We start from the raw sequence: 11663 nt of genomic DNA, 5'->3' as shown, positions 1-11663 counted from the left end.
ATACCAAATCTGTAAGACCTCAAGCCAGGCATGAATTATACTTGTGCTAAGTAACCTATCTGTAAGACCTCGAGCCAGGCACGAATCATACTTGTGCCAAGTAACCTATCTGTAAGACCTCGAGCCAGGCATGAATCATACTTGTTCCAAGTAACCTATCTGTAAGACCTCAAATAAGGCATGTTCAAATTTATAAGACCTTACAGAAGGCATAATCCCGATCTTAAAAGTTAAGGCTATATATTCGAACTTGTAAGAGCCCTAAAAAGGCATACCCTCGATATAGACGCCGAAGCTACTTCACTCGGGGACTAAAAGGCTACGGCCAAATACAATGACTACGGTCACAAGGCTGTACCAGCCAAACTAACGCGACTCAGGGACGCCCGACCGTCGCTATAAAATCACAGGCCTTCAAATTACTTCAAAAATACTTCGAAAAGAACCGGTTAAACAGGCTACCCTCGGCATAAGCAAAAGAGCTTCGATTATGTCAGCTCCAAACAACAGGCTTCGAAACAATTTAACCATTGAGCGAAACCTCCCGAAGTGCTCATTTATCACTACGTAACGGCTCACAATCGAGGTTCTTATCGAACCGTCGAAGAGTCGGGCGAACTCAAAAAATTCAAAAAAGTCTTTAACGAGGGAAAATAAAGTCTATACTAGAGGTCGTACCGACCCAAGGAATAAGAGCCTAAGCGTCAGCCCACATTAGAGGTCGTACCAACCCAAGGCATAAGAGCCCAAGTGCCAGCCCACATTAGAAAACGTACCGACCCAAGGCGTAAGAGCCCAAACGCCAGCCCATATTAGAGGTCGTACCGACCCAAGGGGTAAGAGCCAGAGCACTAGCCCATATTAGAGGTCGTGCCCACCCAACACGTAAGAGCCTAAGGGGCCAACCTAAAATTCAAAAACCCAAGGGTTGATGAGCTCGAGTCGAAACCCGACTCGAAGACTGAGCCCGAAACGGTTAACTTAAGGGCAAATGCGTAAAAGCCTAGGCGCCAGCCAATATTAGAGGTCATACCGACCCAATGCGTAAGAGCCTAAGGGCCAGCCTATATTAGAGGTCGCACCGACCGAATGCGTAAGAGCTCAAAGGCCTGCTCAAGAAACCTTAGGGCCGATATTTTAGACCTGAAGGTCAATAAACTCAAGTCAAAACATGACTCGGGGACTAAGCCTAAACGGTCAACTTTCGACCATTACAAATCGCTCAGCGATAGCAGGAACCTAAGGGTTCAATTTAAGACACAAAAATTTCAAACCAATTGTCAACGAGCATCACAGTTTATTCCTATAAAGCGAAGGAAAAAACAAAAAGCCTTTCACATATATGTTGAAAGTTCACGAGGGTGCATTTACAAGACTTATGTTTAAAGCTCTCACAGAGAGAGCAAATAAAACCCTAATCCACCACCGGGGCTACGCCTTCGACGGCTCTCTCGGAAGTTGTGCCTTCAACAGCACCAGCCACAACACCCGGGTTTTCAACGCCCTCTTCCCCTTTGGGGATTCAGCCTCCATCTTCATCATCTCCTGAGCCACTACTCGACTCGCCTTCAGAAGAAAGCAGGGCCGCAGCTTCCTCTTCCAAGGTCTTCACCTTCTCGATCTCGGCGGACAAATCGATGCCCCTAGAATACACGTCCTCGAGAGCCTGCCTCCAAGATTTTAACCGGGCATGCTTCACGGCTCGGGAAAATTGTAGCTCGGCCTCCTCGGACACCTTTCTGGCATGAGTATTTGCAGTAGCAGCATCTTCTTTGTACGAGGATACGAACGCTTCGGCTTCAGCCCTAACCTCGGACAGCGCAACGACCAACTCAGTATGAATATCCTTATACTTATTACTCTCTGCCCTCGCATCATCAAGTTTATGCCCGACCGAGACCACCTTCCCCTGGAGAGTATCTCTCTCGGAGACTATCTCACTCACGTGCCGTTTGAGTTCGAGAATTTTAGAGTCCCTGGCTCGGAGTTCCTCCCTCATTAGGACAACTTTCTTCTCAAGCTGCAAAGATCAATCCGAAGGTATTAAAGCACTAAAGTCGGATAAGCACGTAGACAAAAAGCAAACAGTAACTATATAACCTGCTCAGTAAGATGAGTCCTTTCTCGGGACGCCGCCTCCAAACAATCCCGAAGACCATGGAGTTCCTCCTCCCTCTTGGTAGGAAGAGCTCTAAGCTCGTCAGCTTCCGAGGTAAGCTTCCTGTGCTCACCCTCATAAAGGGTCAGCTCGGTTTGAAACCTGGCAAAGGTTTGATTATAGAGCACTTTGGCCTGGAATCATGCAAGAAACAAAGTTAGCAGGACGAAGATCAGGGCACCGAGCAGAATTTACGAAAAAATTACCTGCTCACAGAGCCTGTTGATCTCACTGAAAATAAGCGAGGCGTCAAGCTCAGGCTTTTCCTCAGATGCAACAAAAAGCTTTTCAAACATATTTTTATCTCTGACGGGCGCCCCCACGTCGAAAGACTCTTTATTTTGGGCATTCTACATCTCCCTCGGAGGAAAAGTCGATCCCAGAGGGGAATCGCTCACTTCAACAACCCTAACTGGATCAATTGGGGCCGTCTTTTGTTTCTAGAAAGCTTCAGAACTAGGATCCCCCGGGCCGCCTGCCAAATGCGCCTTAACTCGAGGAATATTTTGGCCGTCAATCGGCTCAGGGACATTACCCGATACACCCTCGAAGGCCTTTTCAGCCATAGGTAGGACAACAACGGAATCAAGTTCCGATTTAGAAGCCATCGGCTCAGCAGTACGTGGGACGGCCAGGCTTTCTCCCCCCTTGGGTGCTACTGAGGAATCATCTTTCTTCTCGCCTTCGACTCGATGACTCCCCGGCACTTCTAGAGATAAGGTTGCCGAATCAGCCTTAGGTTCTTCCACTTTGGCCTTCTTGGATTTTGGAGAATGAGTCGACGACCTCCTTCGCTTCTTCTTCTCTTCGTCAGGTTTCGGGGTATCCGCTTCACCAGGGGGTGCTTCTCTCATCAAGAAGACCTCCCCCAGACCTGCGCAAATGCAAAATATAAACACAGGGGATGAGGATGCAATCGGTGATAGTTCTTTTGTGAGATTCAATTACAGCAGAACTAGAGGCTCACCGCGGTCCTTGGCTTCCCATCGAGTCCTGGAAAGATCGCGCCACACGTGCTCAACGTATGGGCAAATCGAATCTAGCTGGCTAGCCCGGCCTGAGAGGTCCTTAACCGCACTAGGGTACGCTGGGACAACTGCATCAGCGGAGGAAGTCAGTTCGTGGGGGGATTTACCCAAAAGGAAAAGAGAACATTTAATTAGCATATCCACTTACGTTTCATGTTCCACCTTTCAGCGAATGGCATCCTCTCCACTGAAATCAGGTCCGAAGTCCTAACTCGGATGAAACGACTCATCCACCCTCCGTTCTCAACCTCGTCAGTACAAGCAAAAAGGGCTCTCGAGGCCTGACATTGGAGCTTAATCAGGCCCCTACGGAAGAGTCGGGGACTGTACATTCTGATCAGGTGGTCGAGGGTGAAGGGCATCCCCTTAATCATGTTCGCATAATGTCTGGTCATGTAAACAAAACGCCAGAACGACGGATGAATTTGGCCAAGAGCCACTCGATATCGTTCGCAGAAGTCAAAGATCACAGGGTCTATTGAAGGAGAGGATGGCTCCACCGGGCCAAGGGTAAATGGATAGGTATACACACTAAGGAAGTCGGCCTTGTATGTCGTTATGTCCTCCCTCCGAGAAGGAATCTCCACTAGAACTGCGTCCCCCCAGCGGCAGTCGGTCTTCACCTTTTCGGCATTTGTTATTAAACTAATATATCGGGACACAGGTTCACATCGTCTCGGCTTCGAAGAAGGTTTGTCGGTCTTGAAATCGGAGGTCGTTTCAAAGGCTCCTGGAATGCATTCCCCGACACGAGGGGGTACTGTCGCTTTGCCCTTAGACAAGCGTGAGGAAGAGGAAGGCACATCTTCCTGAGGGATAGAGGTGGAAGTTTTCGACATGCTTGTTAAAATATTTCAAAGGAGAAATGAAATTATAATCAGAAGAGAGCACAAGAGAGAAGTAAGAAGAACTCTTTTAAAGTTTTGATGATGCAGTGGAAAATAAGGGGCGAAGGCAGAAGTATTTATAGAGGCCAAACGTGTACGTTGGAGCGGGCCAAAGATAACTGACCGCTGTAATTAATTCAAAGGCTTTTCAAGGGCTGTACGGACGCGACCTTTAGATGCCCTGCTTGTCACGTCAATTGCTTGATAGGGCGTAACTAACATCGTGGTGGAAGTATCGAAGAGGCAATTCAAGATCATTTCTTATCATTTTACTCTAAGAAACGCGGGGTCTATCTGTATGTGGCTAAAATCGAAGAGTCCGATTATTTGATTATTGCGACATTTCGTAACTTTACCTGGAGGGCCCGAAGGCAGAGCTCGAGGTTCAGTCCCGAGGGTTTCTTAGCTTGACATCGGGGTAGCACAAATCGGTGACTACCATAGACAAGCGGGAGGTTCCCAAGGCACGTGACCAAAGCTTGACAATACCTGCAAGAGTAGTACTAGTCTGTACTAGACTAGTAAATAGCTGTACCGGCTACGTTTCTTTGTAATAATTGCACATGTACCATGTTGGGATTCCCCCTCCTATATAAAGGAGACCCTTATCATTTTGTAAAAAAAAACATGATATTCAATACAAGAACAAGAGCATTCTCTGCTCTCTAACTTAAACATATTCTCCCTTGAGTTTATTTCTTATATTTATTACATTGCTTACATTTATTGTGTTTCATTGATTGTTCTTCATTTATTACTCATCGTTTGATCATAAAGAGCACTCATCAAAGCTCTTAGAGAACTGTTAGTCCTTCATCGACCATCTCCAGTCGAGCTCATCAGCTTAACCTCGAGGCCCAGCATAGGATAGCTCGAGACCCCGATTCTCGATCACTCGGTTCGCACAGCATACTATCTTCAAGCTTTTACCTTATTTTCTAGTCTCACGCTTAGCATCTATTGCCTAACAATTAGCATAAAAATAAATCACGTATTTTTAGAACCACAAAATCAAATCTAATTGTACTTACCATTTTCAAGGTAAACACTTTTTCTGTTTTGTGTCTTACTTTCTTTTTTAGTACGTTTCGAAAAAATTATCTCTTTCTATATTTAGTAACTCTTTAACTCTAACTTTTCACCTGACATATTTAAGAACATAAGATTCTAGGGCATTTTGGTACATTAGACATATTAAGACAACAAGATTTATAAGTCTTAAACTTCGTACAGTCGTACTAAGACAGATAAATTGAAACGGGCGAAGTAAATTAAAACTGAGGGAGTAATATTACTTTTCTACAGATTAAGGATGAGAAAGGTAGGTGGAGCAACTGGCAAGGGGTAGAATGGAAAACAAAGTAATAATATTATTATTCTCCAACATATTACGAGATTTTGCTGATTGAAGACTCTCTAGGCTTCACAAAATGAAAGGACAATCAATGTTGGATTTAGAGTGTGATAATTGAGGTTAAAAGGTGAATTGGGCATGTCTGATATGTGTAAGTAATGCAAGTGCCCTTTTAACTAATTCAGGAAAGCTATGGGTTTCCTTTCAATTCTTTTGTCATGTTTTGAAGAAACTGACCAAAACAACTCCCCTTCTTTTTCAGGAAACGTCATCATGCTTTTGACACCCAATCCTTGTCGTGAACAAGCAAACTATCACATTTTGAGAAAAAGCATCTAATTACCCACTCTATATCATTGACTAATTTCCCCCTAGATCTCCTACTTCCCTTCCACCAACTCTATTAATTTACATACATATTAAAGTATGGATATATATTTGGCCTAACTCAACCCTAAAAGTAATTAGCTTATGAGACGAGAATTGTTCAAGTCTAGGGGTGTGCATTCGATTTATCGATTTGATTTTGACCCTTATCGATAATTACTTATCGATTATTGATTTGTACATATGCTTATCGTTATCGTTTCAATAAGGTTTCGATTTTTTCGATTTCGATTTATCGATTTTTGGGGCTTATCGATTCGGTTATCGATTACACCAATAAGAAAACTTGCGGGATTCCACGAAAAGTATATCGCTATAAACACGCCTAACTAATATGGACAAAAAGAAGCTAAAAATAAGACGAACATTGTTTATAACATAAAAATTGTGTCAACAAGCACATGCAACGAAACTAAAGTAAGGGATCAAATGTATGCCACCAACACTCCAACGGAATAAAAAAAAATTACATCATCACAGCTAATTCTGTTTTCCATTAATTTGAACTTCATTCCCTTGAGCTTTAAATATGATCATTCCTTAAATGTGGTAGAGGAAATAATAGGGTTAGGGACTTAGGGTAAAGGAAAGGGTATTATAGAATAAGGATTAAAAAAAAATTATATCTTATCGGTTTATCGATAAACCGATAACCGAAGAGGACAAAATCGAAATCGAAATCGATAACTCGATAAGGAAAATTTCGAAATCGAAATCGATGAATCGATAAACCGATATCGATAAACCGATAACAAATAATCGATTCGGTTTATCGATAAACCGATTCGAATGCACACCCCTATTTAAGTCCATATAAGGAATCCATTCACTCCCTTCATTGTCGATGTGGGACTCAAAAATATATACAAGAGAGAGACATGCATACACTATGCATATCGACCCATGCAGTACTATATATAGTTCACACGTTAAGTATTCTTCCTTTCGCAAGGATAACATCCATGGAATTGACGGACTGGCACAAGCAGTAAAACATGTGGTTTAATTTGAGGTAAAACGTAGAACTTTAATAGGACTTGACATGCCGTGAATTTCTCTTGAAAGAAGGAATGTATTTTTAGAAGTTGCTTTAGATTTAACATGGTATTGATAACAATAGTTAGGAAGATACACGCATAATATGTGTGTGTGAAAAAATTAGGATAATTAGACAAAGGACTTCAATTATATTGCATGTGGGCAGCTGCTTGTCGTACCTGAACAGATGGAATTGTGATTCCTCAATTTAAACTCTAACAACTTTAAGGAAATAGCAAAGTACAATACCATTATTATTGTTTGGTCCTCATGTGCGCTACATGAATTTTTGTAAAAGGCAAGAAACACATAAAGGGTATCAATTTGTTCATACTTTTTGAAAACTTGTAATACTTGCCAGCTGCTAGCTCACTCTGTCAGTAAGGAATAACACCCTAGAGGAAAAGCTTCCTGGTTCCTTGTTTTATGTATACTCTCTTTATATCTCGCAACCTCGATCAAAAACTTAATTCAGCCCATATGATAAACATTGGCATCTTAATTTTCAAGTACAATAAACATCTTCTCACCTGTTTGTTTCTCAAGTTGCCAGTAAATATTAGTGCATGTTATTAAAAACCATGCTTATCATCCCTAGGGCCGGGTCATTTGGTGTGAAGACAAGTTATGCTGGGATGATTTATGCTTGGATTAGTTATAATGAAATTAGTTATCTTGGTATTATTTCTTATTTACTGTTTGGTATATTGTATTAATCATGGGATTGTCAATTTTACTGCTTTATCCTGAGATTATTATTCCACCTCTGGCAAGTATAAGTTATCCCGGTACTCTTTTTAATCCTTGAATAACTTATCCTAGGAGTAGTAATCAAACAAAGGGAAAGACGGACTAAATTCTTATCCCAAAATTATTTTTGCTTATCCATCATACCACACGACCCCTAAAAGTACAAGCAGAACAATATTTGTAGCAATGGCTGATTATTATATTGATGTCTACGATATCCAGTACTACTTGTAAAACACACAAAGGGAAAAAGAAAAAGAAAAAAAAAATCTAGAAGATGAATGAAAAGAGAAACTCTCACAATGTGGAGAAATCAGTTTTTCTTTTAATCAACAGTATTGAGTCTTTGTTTCCAACAAAGTGAACAACTTTTTTCTGGTGATTCAAACAAAAATAATGGTACTTCATGTGGATTCACTTTCCTGATAAATGCACCGTTTTCCCATGTGCAGCCCATGCACTGGTAAATTCTTGCAAGGTCATGAAAATGAAAATGATGTCTTATTTTTCCAACAATATTATATTTAAAACATTGGCATAAAACAGCTGATCACCCACTTGTTGAATCTACAACATCTAGCTAGCTAGTCCTTATTTGTCGAACATTGGTCTAAATTTTATGTCAAAACAATGCATAAACATATATGAATCAATAAACAACGTTGTTTTTATACCCAATATGTGAAAAAATGCATCCTTTTCAGATGATGTACGAAGTCAGTTTGTATCTTAAACTTGAGTTTTTCTCATATGAGAGCAGCAGAGTCTTATCTGTTTTTACATACCATATTATTCTAAAATATCGTATAATTAAGCAATTAGCTAATTCAGTTTTACAGTGAAAAATCAGTTAATAACCAGATTTAATTGGCAGTACAGTCCATTATGAATTTAACATAATTAAAAAACAATTAGTTGACGGCTATAAAAATGAAAGAAGATAGGAAGAAAGAATGGGAAACAATTAAAGTAATCTAGATTCTGGTTTCTTTTTAATTGACACGGTTCTAAAACTAGACACAGCTAGCAATGAAAAGAACAAACTTTTAGCACAATAGACATATTAAAGTGAAGAAATATTAAAGTACCTTTGGCAGATTAACTATATTACTGCCCATGGGCCATAGCTATCTCAAATCAATTTACAAACCTCAATAAAGCAGTAGAAATTTGATGTAACTAATTAAGTGTATCCCAATCGAAGTTCCAGATCCAAATCTTGCTTTGATTCAGTGACCAAGCTGCCAATTTCCAAGTCCAATCTCAGAAATTCATTTTCTTGCATGAAAGAGCCAAGTTTCTCAACTCCAAAAACTACTTTGGCAGTTTTCAAGGGATTGTTTGGAACAACACCCTTTTCCCATCTCCTCATTTCAGAACCACCAGCAGCATTATAAGAGGGAAAAGATAATCTGGAAGTAAAAGGAGAGGGTGGTGGGGATGATGAAAAACTAGGGTTAGGGTTTGGATCAAGATTAAGGTTTAGAAGAGAATGATGATGTGTAGGTGGTGAGTGGTGTCTCAATAACCTAGCTCTATCTCTTCTATGAACATTCATATGTCCGCCAAGAGCTTGGGCACATCTGAATTCCCTTTTACAAAAGCTACATGTGTAACATCTTGGAGGCCAAGCGAAATGATTTTCATTTCCATAATAATCCCATGATGAATCTTTAACATTATTGTTGTTGTTATTCGACTTCATGATGTGTCTTGCCATGAAGCTTTTGTGTTTGAATCCTGCCATCTTCTTCAGTCAAACCTAGCAAGATCAAGAGGAAAACTATAGAATTTAGTTCAATAACTGTGTCCAAGCATCTTTTTTTTTTTTCCGGTTTAGGGAATGCCTTTTCTTTTGTGAGGTTAAATGGAAGAGTTACTAGCAAGGGACTCGTGATGATGATATAGAACTTAGATAGGAATACTGTGTGTGTGTGTGTTAGAGAGAGAGTTTGAGAGAGAAAATGGCAGTGAGGTAGTGTGGTGGGAAGGTGTTGAGTACCTCTCGGGGAGGGGGGAGGGGGGTTAGTACAGGGGGGTTGCAAGGAGGCCATAAAATACTAAGCCAGAAGTAGAATTTTCTATTGGAGAGCATTTAGGAGAAAAACTCTTATCTTTGGTCCATAACTTCCGTTATAATGAGGAAGATAATAGGTTTTCCAAAGTCATTTTTCTCTCTTCTCTATAATAGTACAAAATTTGAACTTTATGCCACCCTTTTTGCATATATATAATTAAAACAAATGTTGCGATGCATTAAGCATTCTGCATTCATATAGTGTACGGGGAAGAGCCGCAGCTCAACAAGTATAATGTAGACAATTTACCCTAATGCATCCATTAGTGGCTGCTTCCATATCTTGGACCCATGACTTATATGCCACACGAAACCAGATACTTTATGTTAATTTATAAAAAATTTAACTTCCCAAAGTTTATGCTTTCTTTTTGCTCTCTTTCGTTCCGGCAGTGGGAAAACATATAAATTCCATGTTTTATTATTGTGTAAGTTTGACTATACAAAAGTAAGCTACAATTACTGACTTCGATATTAAAAAGAGAAAGTGATGCCACCATAAGCGTAAATTAGAGCGTAATGATAGATATGTGTACATACATATAATTCGAAGATATTTAAGTGTTTTGCATATACATATGATTAAATTATATGTGTACATACATATAACTTGTTTTGAAAATTCTAAAACAAATTAAAAATATGAAGATATAGAAAGAGGAGTCAATATTTGAAAACGAGTTGTCAAAATTCTTTTGTATGATTTATATTTGTTCATAGCTACTTGGAACTGAGTGCATGTAATGATGAGTAATAAGAGTAGTAGTTGGTCAAGTCGCCCTTAGATTTACAATTCCAAAGAAACTATAGCTAGACTAACTGATGGAGTGAATTCAGCAAATAATTTGTTTCCATTTTATTAGTATGGAGAAAAGGACATTGTTTCAGAACTACACGAACAATACAAAAGATTGTACCATGTTTAGCTTTAGATTTAGTGAGGGACTGGTGGCCAATTGGAGCTCTCCATTAACAGAGCCGAAATTGCAGTGAATGTGTTTTCAATATTTGTTTTGGTGCTAATGAATGAGTCCGGAACCCAATTGTGGTTCTTTTGGATTCAAAATACATAAATAGGTGATAAAAAAAAGGGTGACATTTTTATGTATAGTGCCACAATGCTTGGCGCTATACATTAACGTTAACTGTGCCGTTAATGTATAGTGCCAAGTATTGTGGCACTATACTGAAAAAGCTGACACGCCCAGGTATAGCGCCAAAATACCTGGCGCTATACATAAAGTTTTATATATAGCGCCTGGTATTTTGGCGTTATACTCCTTTTTCAGGTACAGTCATAAAGTGTCCATATAAGGAAATTAATCAGTTCGAAAATATTCGAGATTCGGTATTAATTCCTGAACAGTTACAAATTCAAAGTTTTAAGCTAAACATCATAAGAAGCTCTTACTCCTTTATTATTTACATATTATTCTCATTTTTAATTATTTGCTTTCAATTCACAGAGATCTATTTATATGAAGTTTGAAATATACTTGCGGCCTAATTTTATAAATTTAATTATTTTAGTCTACTAATCAAATTTTAGATTAAACAGTATATTCATCATTTCTGTAAAAAAAAGAATAACAAATATATTGCTTTAAATTAATTTCCAACCAAAATTTGATTTCATCTGGCTAGGATTGCTATAATGATTTTTTTAGGTGGTTATAATTCTTTCTTTCATGTTCTATTCACCGTGCTTAAAAATTAACCATAGGGACGGATTCATGATTTAAGCTTTTCGGATGAAATCTTTAATATTTGCAATATTAACCTTTTAAAAAAAATTATAAGTTCATCTCTATTTTTCTACATTTTAATAAGGTTTTACACGAAATTTATGCTTTTCATCGAAAATATTGAGTTAAGATAGATTCGACACCAAAACATTGAATCAACCATATGATGTCTATAAATGAAAAAACTCTACAACTCAGATGTTCTTACAAATTAATTAATGTATGATATATGTCTTCTT

The 11663-nt window shown here is 39.1% G+C and overlaps 1 protein-coding gene across 1 annotated transcript; it reads right to left on the bottom strand.

The window, feature by feature from the left end:
• Window positions 1-8785: 8785 nt before the first annotated feature.
• On the bottom strand, window positions 8786-9349 carry LOC109221178 (transcriptional regulator SUPERMAN-like). Its single transcript, XM_019385642.1, has one exon. The coding sequence runs from the start codon at window positions 9347-9349 to the stop codon at window positions 8786-8788; it is 564 nt and encodes a 187-aa protein (XP_019241187.1).
• Window positions 9350-11663: the final 2314 nt, after the last annotated feature.

This window comes from Nicotiana attenuata, unplaced genomic scaffold (genome assembly GCF_001879085.1).
Source record: "Nicotiana attenuata strain UT unplaced genomic scaffold, NIATTr2, whole genome shotgun sequence".
NCBI lineage: Eukaryota > Viridiplantae > Streptophyta > Magnoliopsida > Solanales > Solanaceae > Nicotiana > Nicotiana attenuata.
Note: the sequence above shows the minus strand (reverse complement) of the source record. Positions and strands in the feature narration are given on the sequence as shown.

Excerpts from the sequence above, each read along its gene's own strand:
- LOC109221178 (XM_019385642.1), bottom strand. The coding sequence starts at position 9,349 with ATGGCAGGATTCAAACACAAAAGCTTCATGGCAAGACACATCATGAAG.